Here is a 15981-nt window from a genome sequence, read left to right as displayed (position 1 = left end):
CCGGTCCAGCAGCTGCGGGGGGAGCTGGCTCCAGCCCCTGCTCCTCCCCGCTGCTCCCCTCTGCTCCAAGGAGGGCTCTGCCATCCCTCTCCCCTCCTGGCTCCTCCTCACCACAGAAGCCAGTGGGGGGCCAGTACCGCAGCTGTCCCCAGCACAGCCCTGCTGCTGCTGCCCTGTTGTGGCTGAGTCCCGCTGCCGCCGGGGAGCAGGGCAGGTGGAGCCCCATGTGCCCCGATGCCGCCAGCGCGCCCTGCTTGTCCCGCGCTGCTCGAAGGTGCCTGGGTGCAGGCCGGGCTGCTGGGCATAGCCCCTGTCGACTGGAGGGATCACCGTCCCGTCCCTGGGCTGGCTGCAGAGCCTCCCGGGCTGGACTTATTCCTCTCGCCTCTCCCTTGGGTGCCCCCCTCCACAGTTGCTTTCTCACCAAGCCCGAGTCAGCCTGGCTCAGCCGTGACCGATCAGCCGCCCCCTTTCATCCCCTCGGTGCCGCTGGTACCCGCACAGCGGGGCCCTCCTTGGTCGGCAGGCCCCTGCTGGCCAGTGGCATGGCCCCCGGCTGCAGTATGGCCACCACCCGCTGGTGACCCCGGCGGGAGCGAGCTCAGGCACCAGACGCCTGCTGGGTGGGGGGTGGGAGAAGAAGGGCTGCTTTGTTCTGGGTCCGGGAATCCTGCCTCGGTGCCGCCTGCTGCAGAGGGAAGGGAAGACCCTCCGAGCCGGAGGCTGAATTTCCCCATGGCTTGTGGGGCTGTCAGATTGCCCCCTTGGTGAGCTTTGATCCCCCCCCCCCCCCCCGGGCTGCTGCTGTGCCCTCAGCCAGGCCAGAGGTCGGGTGAGCTGCCCGGAGGACGGGGATCCCCTCCCAGCCCAGATCTGGGGGCGGGAGTGGAGCTCAGAGCATTCTCCGGCCCGACGCGCTGCAGGAGACTCGGCAGTGGAGCTGCCTGGGTGCCGAGCGACCAGAGCTGTGGAACCCAGCCGCGCAGCACCCCGGGGAGGGGGCTCTGTCAGCCCCCAGTCTGCCCCGCTCGTGCGGACGGCAGGGTCCTGACGGAGTCTGCGCTCCTGGCCTAGGCAGGGGACCCAGCCCGCGACATCCTGCTTCCATCGCGTCGTTTCAGCTGGCGGGGCCCCGTTCCCATGGAAACGATGGTTCTCCCGCCCCTGGTCCGTACAGGCCAGGGCACGGGCAAGCTGCCAGGCCGGGGCGTTGGCTTTGAAACCCCCTTGGTGCAACCCAGGACCCTCGACACTCAAGAGCCGCCCTGCCCTGCGCTGAGGCTGCCCCTGCAGCGGGTGCCAGGCCGGGCTGGGCTTCCTGTGTCTGACCCCCGCACGGCTGTGTGGCAGACGGGAGCGACCCGGGTCCGGGGCCCTTTCCCCGGCGTTGTGTGGCAGGAGCGGTACCCCAGTGTGCAGCCGGCGAACGGGCCAGCCCAGCCCCCCCAGGGGTGTGAATCTGGCCTTCCCTTCCTGGGGCACCTTTCCTTCGCCCACCAGCAGCCCGGCTTGCTGGCAGGAGAGTCCCAAGCCTGCGTAATGCTAACGCGCAGGCCGCCCGCGCAGGAGGGAGGCAGCCAATGGGGCAGCTGGCCTGAGCCTCAGGGTGAAATAGCCCATGTGGGGTGGGGCAGCGCAGCAGCTGGTGGCTAATTCCAATGTGCTCCAGCCCACGTGGGGTGACCCCAGCTGGCCCTGGAACCCAGCCTAGGGCTGCCCATGAGCCCTGGTCCTGTCTGTGGTGCGCTGATCTGCACCAGCGAGTGACCGGCCCTGGCGCACTGATCTGCACCAGCGAGCGACTGACCCCAGAGGAAGCAGCCCCACTTCTCATGGGGGCTTCAGTCCCCCTTCTCCTGCAACCCTGCAGTCCCCCAGCGCTCTCCCCTCACCGTGGGTGCACAACTGATTCCAGCCCCCCCCCTCTTGTGGGCTGTCTCCTGGGCTCCACTCTGGAAGGGTCACAAAGATGAGACCCAGAGCCTCCGGGGGAAACTAGCCAGGGAGAGGGGGCACAGGGCTGCTCAGGGGTCCTGCCAGGGGGCAGTGTGGGAAGTAGGACATGAGCTGGGCTGGAAGAACATACAGCGGGGCAAAGAATCGAGTGGGCAGGTGGGCAGCCAGGGCTCTGGGAACCCAGCTCCTGCCCCACCCCAGCCCCCAGCCCCAGAAGCGGAAGGGGGGGGCAGGTGCTTGCTTGCAGCTGGACAGACTCTTGCTATGACTCCCCTTCTGTATGCTGGTCCCTTTCACTTCCCCTTCCTGGGCCCAGCTGACAGCCTCCCTCCAGCACAGACTCCAGCGTGTGAACCCCCATCCTGCTCCCTCACGCTAACGCCTGGGGACAGTGCCCGGAAACCCGAGAGCTGCAGGACTAGGGCACCAAGGCTGCACCAGCCCTGCCTCCCAGTGCAGCAGGGAGGGCACACAGGGCCAGCTGGGGTCACCCCACGTGGGTCTCCAGCAGGGAGAGACCCTAGCCTGGCGCGCCCAGGCTAACACACGGGGAATCCGAGGAGACCGCAGTGCACCCCCAAGCCATGCTGGGCATGTGGGGACCAGCATGGGGCATGTGGGGCTGGCGAGGGAGTCGGGCACCAATGCAGCTTGGGGTGCACGGGCTGTCCGGGGTGCTGCTGAGCTGATTGCTGGAGGGCCGCTGCAGGGAAATGGGGCTGTGCCTTCCCAGCCTGGGGAGGGGTGGGGCAGGCTGGCCATGGTTTCTACTCAGCGCTCAGCATCCCCCTTTTAATGAGGGAACCCACAGTGTGCCCTGCCCATCCTCACCCCCCATGGTGGGGGACATGGGGCCCCTCCGTCTCCTCCTGCTATCTCCTCTGCCCCTCAGCAGCGCTCTGCCGGTGGGCCCCGGAGCCCAGTGGAGGGATGGGGGCGGGGCCCATGGGCCCGTGTGCTGCCGCGGCTCACCCGGCGCTCGCTCTCCGTCCCCGTGCAGGGCAGAGCGGCCTGGGCAAGTCGACGATGGTGAACACCCTCTTCAAGTCGAAGGTGAGCCGGAAACCCGCGGGCCCCGGCTACGAGGAGCGCATCCCAAAGACGGTGCAGCTGCAGACCGTCACCCACGGTAACGCCCCCCCGGCGCCAGGGAAGGACCCCTTCCTCTCCACCCCCCCATGCCTCGCTGTGGCCCCTCCCTCACCCCTGGCAGTCCTGGCATAGGCTTGGAGCCATTGAATGGATTTTGGGGCCCAGCAAGGCTCTGACCTGGCCCCATGGTCCCCAGCAGCCCCCGGCCATCCGCAGCCAGCCGGCCCTTCCTAGTTTCCTACCAACAATTTCAGAGGCCTGTGCTGCCCTGGGACCCCCTGGCCACCCATCCCGAGAGCGGCCCCCAGGGGACCCCCTGGCTCCCACCCTGCATGGCCACAATTCCCTGGCCACAGCAGAGTCCTACTGACTTCCCTGGGAACAGGATCCAGCCCCATGGAGCCCACCTGCCCCACACTGCCCCAAGGGCCGGCTGGTCACCAGGTCCCTCACCAGGCCTGCAGTACAGGCTGTGTGGCTGGGAATGCCCCGTTCGGGGGTGGGGAGCCAGGCAGGGCTCTGGGGGAGATGCCCGGCGGGGAGGGGACGCCTGGAGGGGACGCCTGACTGTGCCCCCTCTGTCCGCTAGTTATCGAAGAGAAGGGCGTGAGGATGAAGCTGACGGTGACGGACACGCCGGGCTTCGGTGACCAGATCAACAATGAGAACTGGTAGGTCCTCACCAGGCTCCCCGGGTCTGCGGGCCCCCAGGGCGGGAGGGGACCCAGCATCACTGGCGGGGGGCGGGCCATGGGGCACCAGACGGGCTTCGTCTGAACAGCTGGCTGGCCGTAATGTGACCCCCTGGCACCGGGACGCTGCCCCAGGTGCATGTGCTCGACCCATTGACTCCAGGCTGTGACGGGGATGGGGGGCAGAGGAGAGCTCTCCCCCACTGCGGGGGCACAGCCCCACCGCTCTCGGGGCACAGGTGTAGGAGCCAGGGATGTGGGCCAAACACCTCCCCTGCCAGCCTTGTCTCCCATCGCCCAGCTGGGACCCCATCATCAAGTACATCAGCGAGCAGTATGAGAAGTACCTGCGAGAGGAAATCCTCATCAGCCGCCAGCGCAGGATCCCGGACACCAGGGTCCACGGCTGCGTGTACTTCGTGCCACCCACGGGCCACTGGTGAGTCGCGATCGGTCTCTGCCCGCTCCCCAGCGCCCACATGCTCCACCGGGCTGGCCTCTCCCGATGGGGGCAGCCAGAGCCCTTGGCGAGGGAGCTGCTCGTGGGCTGAGGCCGGGCCGTGACGGGCTGAACTGGCAGGGGGCTGGTGTGCAGCGTGGGGCTCCCGCTCGTGCTGGGTCCTAGTGAAGGAGAGGCCACGTCTCAGCCGAGGGGTCCGCCTGGCTGCGGGAGTGACTTGCGAGGGGTCCGACTTGCTGCGGCCGCTGGAGGACTTGGCTCTTCGTTCCCCTCGGCCGCTCTGCTCAGGACACCTGGCTGTGCGGCTGGTCTGAGGCCAGGGGCTGGCCCTCTCACCCCAGGCTGTGTCTGGGGGAAGCAGTGTGAGGATGGAGGGTCCCCACATCCCCCTCTGGCCAGCCGGACCACCCAGCACTTTCCCTCCCAGGCTGCGTCCCTTGGACCTGGAGTTCATGCAGCGGCTGAGTAAGATCGTCAACGTGGTGCCAGTGATCGCCAAGGCCGACACCCTGACCCTGGAGGAACGGGCCGAGTTCAAGCAAAGGGTGAGGGGAGCTCTGACCTCACCGGGGAGGCGGGAGGCCAGGGCAGCTCTGCATGGGACCCCAGGGGCCTCTCAAGGTGGGGCAGGGCTGAGCCCCCGAAGAGCTGGGTGGTCCCCAATAGGCCCAGAGCCTGTGGGTCTCTTGAGGCAGGACAGAGGTGTCTGTGTGTCTCTTCCCCAGCTGAGCAGAGGCCCCTCAGGGACAGAGGAAAGCAGCAGGAAGCAGCCGCTCTTGCTCACGGCCTCTGACACCTGAGAATGGGGGTTAAACTCAGGGCCCCGGCTCCGGCCATGGCTCCCTGCCCGCCTGAAATCCCCTCTTGTCCATTGGCGGCAGGGCTCTAAGCACGCAGTGGCGTTGTTGTGTGCTGTGTTCCAAGCACCGCTCCCCCCAGGGGTGGCCGCACTGTAGCGGCAGGCGAGATGCTAGCCTCCCTTGCGGGGTACAGGCTGAACGGGAGCCAGCTCCTTTGCTAGCACAGACAACGCCACGGCCATGTCTCCCGCAGATCCAGAAAGACTTGAAGGCTCACGGCATCAGTGTGTATCCCCAGGAGGATTTCGATGACGACCCGGACGACAGGCTATTGAATGATAAAATCCGAGTGAGTGCGGGGGGCTGGGGGCAGAGCTGAGCTGGGCCGCTGGCCTGGGACCGGCTGCCGTGGGATGCTCTGTCCTCTCTCGGGCTGGTGAGACCGAGAGTGGGCGCAGGGCCGGCCCTGCAGGCGATCAGCCAGGGTGCCGTGGTCGGGGGGGGGCAGGGCAGCGTCTGAGCACCACTAGCTGGTGGGGCTGGGCTGAGTGGGGCGAGCCTGGGCGCTGGAGCCGCCGACCAGCCGGGCCAGGGGGCGGGCGATGCCACCTGGAGCGTGAGCCTGGCGGTGCCAGGGCGTGCCGGGCGGAGAGCCGGCCCCGCTCCAGCGACTCTGCCCCTCTTCCCGTCCAGGACAAAATGCCCTTTGCGGTGGTGGGAGCGGACAAGGAGCATCAGGTGAACGGGAAGAGAGTCCTGGGCCGCAAGACCAAGTGGGGGATCATTGAAGGTAACGGGCCTCCCGGACGTGGCGGGGGGGGAGCTGGCCGCTGGCTGCTCCTAGCATGGAGGTGGATCCTGGCCCCCACCAGCCCTGCTCCCAGGGAACCCTGCAACACTGGCTCTGCCCCCGTCGGGGCTGGGCTGTGGGCGGAGGGTTGGGGGCTCCTGCAATGGCTGGGGCAGTAGAGCCTCGGGCTGGTAGATCCGCAGGGTTCTCCGGCACAGCGCTCCACCCGCGCACCCATGCCCACAGCCGGCACAGGGCTCGGCCGGTCCTCCCAGCTCCTTCCCAGGCCAGCAGGGCTCCGCTGGCCCTGGGCGCAGGCTGCTGCCTGGTTTGGGCACCCAGCAGGAGCAGGCCTGGCTCTTAGAACTGACCGCCGGGCTGGCTGGTGCTGGGGGTCAGCTGGCGCCTGGGAAGAGCCTCTCTGGAGAGGCCTCTGGGTTATCACCGGCGGCTGGAACCGTGCGGCCCCGGGGCTGCCAGGGAGTCGTCAGAACGCTGGCTGACGGCTCCCAGCTGCTGCCTGCCTGTGCTGCCAGAGGGAGACTCGCCAGCGTCTCACCGTGCCGGGAAGGGGTTGGCACGGCGGCAGGGGCAGCTGGACCTGGCAGGCCGCTCGCTCCCACCCCCGTGCAAGGCCCGGCTGGTGCACACGAACCCCTCGGCGAGCACTGACCCTCCCAACGGGCACGTGCTGCACGTGTGGGACTGCACATGGGCACGTGGGCTGGAAGGGACCTCGGGAGAGTCTAGTCCAGCCCCGGCGCTGAGGCAGGGCCAAGTAAGCTTGGGCCCCCCGCCAAGTGTGTGTGGGGCGGGGATCCCACCATGCCCCTGTGTTCGCACGGGCAGCCGGCATACGTGTGCACGTCCCTTACCTGTATTCAGTCAGGGCTGCCCCGCCGGCCCCTGTGTTCACATCCCCTGCCCGTGCACACACGGTGAGCGCTCCCTTTCACTGACTCACCGTGTGCTCGTACACGCACGTGCAAAGCCGCCGAGCCCCTCTGCCGTGTGACACGCAGCTTTCACACATGGACACGTAACAGTCCCCAGGAGCACACCTCCACGTGCCACCCTCCGACACGCCTAGATCCCCACCGGAGCCGTTCGTGCAAACCGGGGCGGTTCCAGGGCCCCGTTGCTGCGTGTCCATCTGGCAGCTGGGCTGTGCTGCTGGACTGTCGCCAGTGCAGCGGCCTGCTTGTCCCCCCAAACCCTGGGCACTTCCATGGGAGGCTGCTGCCCCCTAGTGACTGCCTGCCTCCCCACAGCTCCCCAGCAGAGGCGAACGGCTCCTAGCTCGGGGTTAGGGCAGGAGCTAGTCTCCGGGTGGAGGACAGAGCGGACCAGAGGCAGTTAGGGGCAAGGGTGGGATGGGGCAGGGGCAGGGGCAGGGCGGGGGGGTTGCTCTGAGGGCCTGTTCTCCCCTGCTAGCGCCACACCTGTCTCTTGCTTTGCAGTGGAGAACCCAGCGCACTGCGAATTCCCCCTGCTCCGAGACCTGCTCATCCGGTGAGCACCCGCCCTCCTTGCAGGCAGGCTGGGTCGGGGGGAGGGCTGCCCCCGGGAGGCCAGTGATGGCCATGGAAGGTGTCACGCACTGGGGAGGTCAGCATGGGGCTGAGCCCTGAAAGGGGAGGCCATGGAACCGCGGGGCAGCCCTTGGGGGTTGGGCAGCGGGGGAAGAGGGGTGCTGGAGGGACTGGAGCAGCCCTCCCCCTCCGCTGGCAGCCCGGCTCTGCCTCTCACCATGGGGTGGCTTTTCCAGCACCCACTTAGCCAGACCGGGGGCCCCTGGCAGCCAGGCCCAGGGAGCTGTTCTGCCCCTTTACCCCCCGCCTCTCGCTTCCCCCCCGCAGGTCCCACCTGCAGGATCTGAAGGACATCACCCACAACGTGCATTACGAGAGCTACCGCGCGCAGCGGCTCGACGAGAGCAACCAGCCGGCGCTGGGGAAGAACGACATGGAGAGCAACCTCTGAGCCGCCGGAGCGGGGCGCCCTCCCCCCGGGCAGCGCCCACAGACTGGCTGAGGGGGGAGGAGCAGCCACCAGCCCTGCTGGGGTCCCCACCCCCTGGACAGAACCCCTCCGTTCTCACGGCCCTGCCCACGCGCCCCACTGCGGGGCCGGACACCGTCTGCCGATGCCCCGACCTCTTCCTGCCACGCAGGGGACATGCCAGGTGCTGCCTCAAGGGCCCCACGGCTCCCCCGCTTCTCCCGCGCCCGGCCCGCTTGGCACGGAGCTTGCAGGCCCCATGTCCCCTGCACCTCTGCTCCTCAATAAGCCCGCCCTCCCGGAGGGGCCCCCGCCTACCACATGGGCAGACTGTGTCTCTGGGGCCTGTGGGTCTGCCCCCCGAGACCTGAGCAGCACCCCCTGCTAGGCCTTCCCCGTCTCAGGCACTGCCCCTGCAGCCTCGGGCCCGGGCCTCTGAAAACAGCCGCACCCGGTCTTCCCCAGTGGACACGGAGCCCCGCCTGGCCTGCTGCCCTGCGCCCCCAGCTCCTGGGGGAGGCCTGGATCCCCCACGAGGGCAGCCTGCAGTAGAGCACCCCTCCCTTGTGGGGCAGAGTGCCAGCCCTTCCTCCAGGGGCCGAGTGAAGCTCTGGGAGGTGGAGGCCTGGAGCCAGCCTCTCCTGCGTCCTAAGGACAGACCCGGGGCTTTCCTGCCGGGCTCTGCCCCACCCTGCAGAGGGCTAGAGCCTGGAGCTGCCCCAGGGGGCTAGGAAAGGGGGGATGGGCAGCGCTAAGGTTTGTGGGATGGCGGGGGGGGGGGGCAGAGCCGCCAGCGCTGAGCCGAGCCCAAGGGGCTGGGAAGAGCCGGGAGGGGGTTGGACGCAGGCTACCGCAGCGGGGGGGAGAGGCCTTCGCGGGAGAGCTTGGCCGGTGACACTCGCTGTACAGCCGGGCTCTGGACCCACATTAAAGCTCCCCCCACAGCCCATGGCCTGGTGCCTGTTCATCCCCGGGACGGGGGCAGTGCGGCGCAGCTCCCACCCAGGCTGGGGGCCCCGGGCCGTTGCCAGGGAACGAGCCGGGGGGCTTTAAGGCTCTTTTTGGCCAGGGCGTTCCCCCGACCCGGCGGGGCCCTGCCCGGGGCGTCGGCCCACACAAGCTCCCCCAGAAGCCAGGCTCCTGGAGACAAGCCTCAGGCCGACTGAGGAGACAGGCTGCAGCCCGCTCCTCACAGAGATGGAGGCCTCAGCAGCTGGGGCAGCCCACCCTGGCAGCCCCCTTCTCAACAGGCCCCCCCCAGCAAACTCCCCAGGCCAGTCCCCCCCCCGGGCTCCCTGTTCCACCCTCTTGGAGCTGGCAAAGCTCACCCCCCCGCCCCGGCGTGAGCCGAGCCTGCTTCCCACCCCGCTCTGCCCCTTTGTCCTTGGGGCTCAGCCCCACTGGGCTCCCCACACCTGGGCCACGAACCACCGCCTTGCCGGTGGGGCCAGCACAGCCCCCGTTGCCTGCCCCACACTGCCCCCCAGGTGCCCGGCGCAGCGAGGTGCTGACAGGAGCGGGGCACCGACCCGCCGGGCATGAGGAGTAGCAGCCCTGATCCCGACCGGACCCTTGGAGGCGCTGCTCCCTGCCTCCTCCCTCTGGGCCAGTGCCCTGGGGGGCAGCGGTCCAAACACGCTGCTCATGGCTGTCCCTGGTGCTGGCCGAGCTCCACACAGACCTGGGGGGCTCTGCCTCGCCACCTAGGCCCGGCCAGGAGCTGGGCTGAATGGGGCAGCAGGGGGGTGGCTGCCCACGTGCTCCCACCGCTCCTTTGCCCGCGCGCCTCTCCGCTCGTGCTGCAGCCCCTCGCCCCAACGGGCCCATCTCGCTGCCCAGCGCCGGTTGCTAAGGAGAGCTCAGCGCACCGCAGACTGGGCGCCAGGGCGTAAAGCCACCCGCCCAGCCCCGCAGCTCCCCCGAGAACAGAGCAGCACAGGGCACTGGGAGCAGGCTGCCCTGCCCTGCCTGCTCTGGGGAACCGGCTGGGCATCTGAGAGGGGCCAGATCACGGATGGCCAGGGGCACAGCGTGGGTGGCCAGGGGCCGCCCCAGGGGCACAGCGAGGGTGGCCAGGGGCCGCCCCAGGGGCACAGCGCGGGTGGCCAGGGGCCGCCCCAGGGGCACAGCGCGGGTGGCCAGGGGCCGCCCCAGGGGCACAGCGCGGGTGGCCAGGGGCCGCCCCAGGGGCACAGCGCGGGTGGCCAGGGGCCGCCCCAGGGGCACAGCGCGGGTGGCCAGGGGCCGCCCCAGGGGCACAGCGCGGGTGGCCAGGGGCCGCCCCAGGGGCACAGCACGGGTGGCCAGGGGCCGCCTGAGGGCTGGAGGAGATCCCCAACCCTTCTCTGGTGAAGACAGCCTAAGGTCCCTGCTTGGGCTGAGGAGACCCCCGGCTGAGGCTCTGACCTGGCACCAGTTCCTGGCTTGGCCCCAGCCGGGCTGGGTAATTCAGAGCTGGCTCCCTCCACATCCTGCTGGGGAGGAGTTTGGGCTTGTGCCCCCACCTGGCCTGCTCCTCTCCCAGCACTGGGCCAGCTGGGGAGTCCTGGCAGAGCAGGGAGCTGCAGCTCAGCGTATCCAGGCCCCTAGGGCAGAGGGAGCCGGTCTGCCTGTCTAGCTGCCACGGCAAGGAGAGGTGCTATGAGCCAGTGGGCCCCTCTGCTCCCTGCCTGTCTCCATCTCCCCCAGTCAGAGAGCAGCCACAGAGCTGGGGAGCCACCTCCCCACAGCTTGATGGCAAGGTGAGCTCAGCCCCTCTGGAAATGGGCCCCAGGCGCTCAAGCTGCCAGTCACCCAGGTGCTGCGGCCCTGGGATCGGGGCGTTTTACATCGATCGCCTGCCTCCCATGTGTTCTAGCACTGCCCACCCCGCGGCCTGTGCAAGCCCCGCCTCCCTCCCTCCAGCCAGCAGGAAAATGCAGCCACTCCTGGGGTGGCACGTGACTGACGGCGCCGCCAACGCTGTAATGCAGCAGCTGGGACGCGCCCGGGATGGAGGATGGGCAGGTGGACCCAGGAGTCCTGCCCCAGGCCCGTGCTTCAGTCTCTAGAGCCAGCGCAGCACCCAGACAGGGCCTGCTGCTGTGTACCCCAGGCCTGGCCCTGCAATGAAGGCGCAGGGGGAGGTGAGCCCAAGAATGACAAGTGGCCAGTCAGCACCATCTCCGCCGAGATCCCTGTGGCCACTATTGACCCTCAGGCTCACAACCGGCCGCTCACCTCCGGGAGCCAGCTGCAGGACCGGGGCCTGGCTTGGCACGTCCAGCCCCAGCCGGCTTCCCGTTCCGCCAGCCCTAGCCACAGGCTTTACCCAGCCTCGTCCTGCCTCCACCCGCCTTCAGCACGGGGCGGGGGAGCCTCCCTGTGGTCGCCCCTTTGCCTTGTGGAGCAGCAGTTGGCACAGGGCCGGGGATAGTCCGGAGAGCCACCGTTGCACACTCGTGTGCCCCGCACTACTGGCGCCTGCCAGGCCAGGTGAGCTGGACACTTGCTGAGCCCAGCCTAGCAGGGGGAGCCCTACTGAGGTCCCTGCCGTGCCCCACCCCAGCATGGGGGGAATCAGAATGGGGTTTGTGGGGCAAGGGGTCACCGAGGTGCGATGGAGCCCCTGGGGCAAGGGGGCGGCCGGCTCGAGGAGTGTCTGTGGACAGAAGCGCCGGTGCCGGGGAGGAGGCTTGTGACAGAGGGCTCAGCATCCTGCTAGCTGCAGCCTCAGCATGAGTTGCTCTTTAACCAGCCCCCTGTTAATGATAAACGCTGAGCAGAGCGGAGAGGCTGAGGGAGAAGGGAGCTTCCCTGAATTCAGCTCCCGGAGGGGGCCAGGCAGCCATGCCCAGAAGCCCTTTGCCACCCAGCCAGAGAGCCAAGAGTGGCACTGTGCGCCCACCACCCCCGCTGACCCCAGGCCGAGTGCCGGATAATGGGCTATTGTGTGGGTATTTCCTCCCTGGAGCAGGGGCCCACCCAGATAAGACGCCAATCACGCCCACACTCCCTGGCGTGCCACGTGGGCAGAGCTGCGAATCGGGCAGGTAGGCTGCACCCAGGCTGGCACAACGCACTTTGTTCTAACCCCAGGGCCTTCCAGCCCTCCCCACGCAGCGCGGGCCAGGCGTTCTGGGCGAGGCTGCCTGCCTCCTTCGCTGTCCCACCCGGCTCCAGGCTTGGAGAAGCAGAGGCCACCGCGGTCGGTACCAGCTCCCGGGGCTCTCTCGTGCCACGGGCACCATGCCAGTCATCCAGCTGAACACCCGCTCCTTGATCGCCCCCGTGGGGATCGTCCGGTTCTTTGAGATCTTCCTGTCCTGCACGGCCTTCAGTCTGGTGGCTGCCAGCTCGGTCCCCCGCGACAGCTATGGGGCCTGGTGCATGTTCACCTGGTGCTTCTGCTTCGCGGTGTCCGTTCTGATCGTGGTGCTGGAGCTGGTTGGCCTGTGCGAGAAGCTGCCGCTATCCTGGGATGACTTCACCAGCGCCTTCTCCATGCTGGCGGCCCTCATGATCTTCACCTCCTCCATCATGTACCCTTCCACCACCTTCGAGAACCCTTGCAGTGGCAGCGGTTGTGCTCACAAAGGCGCCGCTACAGCCATGTCCTGCCTCTGCTTCATTGCCTATGCCGTGGAGGTGGGACTGACCCGAGCCAGGCCGGGAGACGTCAGCAGCTTCCTGGCCACAATCCCGGGCCTGCTGAAGGTGTTTGAAGCCTACGTGGCTTGTCTTATCTTCTCCTTGGTGAGCTACCCCGGGACGTACAGCGGCAAACCCGGCCTGCAGTGGTGCCTCGCCGTCTACAGCATCTGCTTCATTGTCACCCTGCTCATCATCATCCTGACCGTCGGCCGGTGTCTCACCTACATCCCCTTCCCTCTGGAGAAAGCCCTGGTGGGTTACAACGCCTTGGCGGTGCTCATGTACCTGACGGCTGCCGTCGTCTGGCCCATCTACAGCTTCCGAAACAACCCCAGGCCCGATTCCTGTGGCAGCAATTGCCCATGGAACAGACAGCTGGGGGTGACCTTCCTCACCTTCTTCAACCTCATCGCCTACGTTGTGGACCTGGTGTACTCCTCCAGGATGGTCTTTGTGACCGTGCCGGCCTGAGCGCGTGCGACCGGCCGCACCCGCTTGCAGCAGGAGACCCTGGCGTGGTAGGAAGGCACAAGGGCCGTCCAGTGCACTGGGGAGTTTCTCCCCCCACGGCCTGGCCTTCTTGTCCAGCCCCAGAGGGTTGTGCTGGGATTGGATTTGGCGGCCGCTGCAGGTGGCTGGCTACAGCTGGGGCCTCTGTGCTGCTGCAGGGAATGGGGGCGTTCCTTGCAGGCCATGTTTGCTGGGGACGGGGCAAGATGGACACCGTCGGGCCATGCTTCTGGCAGCCTGTGAGGGAGTGTGGAAAGGAGGGGGCTCGCAACCCAAAGCCCTCTGACGCCAAAAGGAGGCTTGGCATGGCTTTCCACAGGTGCTGCATTGGACCCTGGAAGCCCAAATAGCCCCCGGGGGCTCGGGGAGGGTTACGAGTCCCGGCTAGCTCTCATCTGAGCGAAGGCAGGTCCACGGCGCCCAGGCCTCCCTCCCGGAAACAAAAGTTCAAGGGCTGTGGCTACGCAAACAACTGTGTGTGTGCTGAGAGGGCTGGGTGCCCGCTGGGGGAGGGGAGCATGCCAGGGGGCTGCGGCGGGCAGGGTGTGGCAGGTAGGAACGGCTGGCTAAACACAGCCTGGCCAGCCCTGAGGGGGGCGGCTATTTACCTACTGCCCGAGGGTCTCAGCGTTCTGGGGAAACTCCCCTCCCACAACCCCTTAAGGCCAAAACCCAGCCTACAACGGCTGCCCCAGAAAGCCACCCTCACTGCTCGGCTCGTCTTCACGTCCCCTGCCACTCCCAGGGGGCCGGGAGCTGCCGCTCTGTCCCCCTCCTACCTACACTGAATAGGTAGCTGCCCAGTCGTGCTCAGCCTGCACCCCTCTCAGCCTGCCCTCCCCAGCTCGCTGGCCCCTCACCATGCTCTCCCTGCCCCCTTTGTCGCCCCCACAGACCCATTCCAAAGTCTCCACATTTTCCAGCCTCACCCTCACCTCCCCTCTGCCCCCAAGGGCAGTTTGGCGTCCACCCCCCCTGGGAGCGATGGGATGGGGAGGCCGTTTCTGCTGGGAGCAGGCGCGTGTTCCCCTGCAGTGTTAAAGGGACACGGCAGCCATCTTACTGCAGGCAGCCTGTGGCTTTGGTCCTGCTGACAGTGGTGGGAGGCGCCGGCCATCTAGCATAAGGGCAAAATGTGGCTAGGCGGAAGGCCACAATGAAACCCTTACATGCGTATGCATCACATTGCAAAGTGTGCTGTAATACCAGGGACCGGGCCTGGCTTTCAGCTATATGCATGTGCACGCGCCTGTGTCTGTGCACAGCCATGTGTGCATGCACGCTCGTGTTTCTTCCCATTTCTCATCCGGACTCGTAACTGGCTCTGCAGGCAGTGTGAGCGCCACCTGCTGAAGCAGTTCATGGTCTCCAGTGGGAGCGTCATGTGCCAGTTTTATAGTTTTCCTGAAATCTGAGCACTCTGCCCACATTTCCCAGGGCAGACGCTTAAAGGTGACACGCAAAGAATTGTTAAAAATTGAGCGTTTGCTCTCCCACCCCCACCTTTTTCGGCTTTTTTATGATTACAAAAAGGGTGAGTAGGGGAGAGCGTTTTCCAGCTTGTTTGTACTTTAGAAATCACAGGACAGTGAAGTCTGGTCTCCCTGAGGGGAGGTGTCTCAGGGAGGTACATTGCAAGATTTCACAGCAGACATGAAAGGGTGGGTGTGTTGATCTTTAGCAAAGGCAGTCTTTCTCCAGAATGTTAATTTGTCATTGAAGTTAAATATGCCCTTCTCAAAACAAACAAAAACCCCAGATCAGTCTGATTAGAAATCTCTTTGTTTCACCCTCTCAGGTACTCTGCTTTCATGCTCTTGGTTTTTGTGCTCTCATCATGTTGCAAGTTCTGTCATGGTCCAGTTGTTCCTGGTTAGATAGGACTAGAACTGAATTGTGAAAAACAAGCAGCATTTTTTTTAATGGCAAAACCTTGCCAACCTCCATTATAAAGAAGCAGTAAAAGGACACATGGCCAGTGCGGTGTGCCCTTTGCAGGTTGCCTTTGGGTTGTGACTGGGAGGAATGCTTGGTTTGTCCTTTGGCTGGTATCAGCCCTTCTAAAGCCACACACACATAGCTGGGGGGTTTCTGAATGAACACGATGGGGAAAGGGTTACAGAAGCTTCCCCAGGGAAGAGTCTCTTGATAAACTGATTCTGAACCTCTTTTGATTAAACTGATTCTGGCCCATCTGCTTTGGGGGCTGGGAACATGGTACTGAACCTGGACTCTGGAGTGTTGCAGAGCAAGTCTCTGGCTCTTAAGGCAAAAGTAAGTCCAGTGCATTTGATTTTGTACCTGGCCATGCCAAATGGAGCGGGATCATGAACACCGTGAACACGTGGGTGGAAATGTCTTCCCTGGCTACAGCGTTCTCAAGGTGCCACCATGATCCTGAGCCTCGGATGCCAGCGAGCCCAGGCAGCACGCAACAGGGACTGAGTTTCAGTTGGACATTTACCTTGTACCGAGCTGTAACCAGGCATTTTAGTGCCTGGGATGCACAAACCTACTTATGCCTCGTACTGTTTTATTTCATCATTTTTCTGCCCCTGTGGCTTTGTGCCCTGGGTGGCTGCCCCCGATTACTGTCCGGCCTGTGCACATCACACGTGTGTTGATTGTTTCAGGGCCAGGTGCACACTGTAAATAAAGTTTATTAGCACAGTCTGACTATTCTAATGTCTAGCTTTGCTTGTTGGCTGAGCAAGTCTTTCAGCAGTTCCAGAGGCCCTGTATGCCCACAGCGCTTTAAGGAGGAAGGATGGTGTTGTGCTCATGGCACGCAAAAGGGGGGGTGGGGCTGAGCTTTGCTTGGCTCTGCTACAACCTTTCTGCCCAACCTTGGGCAAGTCATTTAACCTCTCAGTGCCTCAGTTCACCAGCTGTAAAACGGAGATAACGCCTGATTTCTCCCCCCACCTCCATCTCATGTATTCCCATTGTAAGGTGTGTGGGGCAGGGCTTGTCTCATTCTGTACATACTGTGCCTCTTGGCTGAGACCTCCAGGTGCCACTGCCAATGTGCAATAACAGTTCCTGCCT

The 15981-nt window shown here is 65.7% G+C and overlaps 2 protein-coding genes across 7 annotated transcripts in view; both read left to right on the top strand.

Moving 5' to 3' along the window:
• SEPTIN12 (septin 12) overlaps positions 1–7915 on the top strand; it is a 62066-nt gene extending 54151 nt beyond the window's left edge. For all 6 annotated transcript variants that reach the window (XM_075899219.2, XM_075899221.2, XM_075899222.2 and 3 more), the window contains 8 exons: positions 2957–3085; positions 3638–3719; positions 4042–4179; positions 4628–4745; positions 5254–5349; positions 5694–5790; positions 7251–7302; positions 7650–7915. In XM_075899219.2, coding sequence (XP_075755334.2) covers positions 2957–3085; positions 3638–3719; positions 4042–4179; positions 4628–4745; positions 5254–5349; positions 5694–5790; positions 7251–7302; positions 7650–7773 — 836 coding nt within the window. In that variant the 3' untranslated portion in view covers positions 7774–7915. The remainder of the gene's footprint in view (positions 1–2956; positions 3086–3637; positions 3720–4041; positions 4180–4627; positions 4746–5253; positions 5350–5693; positions 5791–7250; positions 7303–7649) is intronic.
• A 244-nt stretch (positions 7916–8159) lies between these two features.
• LOC102445500 (myeloid-associated differentiation marker-like) lies at positions 8160–15563 on the top strand. Its single transcript, XM_006124564.5, has one exon. It carries the CDS (start codon positions 12019–12021, stop codon positions 12892–12894), a length of 876 nt encoding a protein of 291 aa, XP_006124626.2. The 5' UTR covers positions 8160–12018; the 3' UTR covers positions 12895–15563.
• The last annotated feature ends 418 nt before the right edge of the window (positions 15564–15981 follow it).

The sequence above is a fragment of the Pelodiscus sinensis genome, chromosome 15 (assembly GCF_052426305.1).
Source record: "Pelodiscus sinensis isolate ZL-2025 chromosome 15, ASM5242630v1, whole genome shotgun sequence".
Lineage (NCBI taxonomy): Eukaryota > Metazoa > Chordata > Testudines > Trionychidae > Pelodiscus > Pelodiscus sinensis.
Note: the sequence above shows the minus strand (reverse complement) of the source record. Positions and strands in the feature narration are given on the sequence as shown.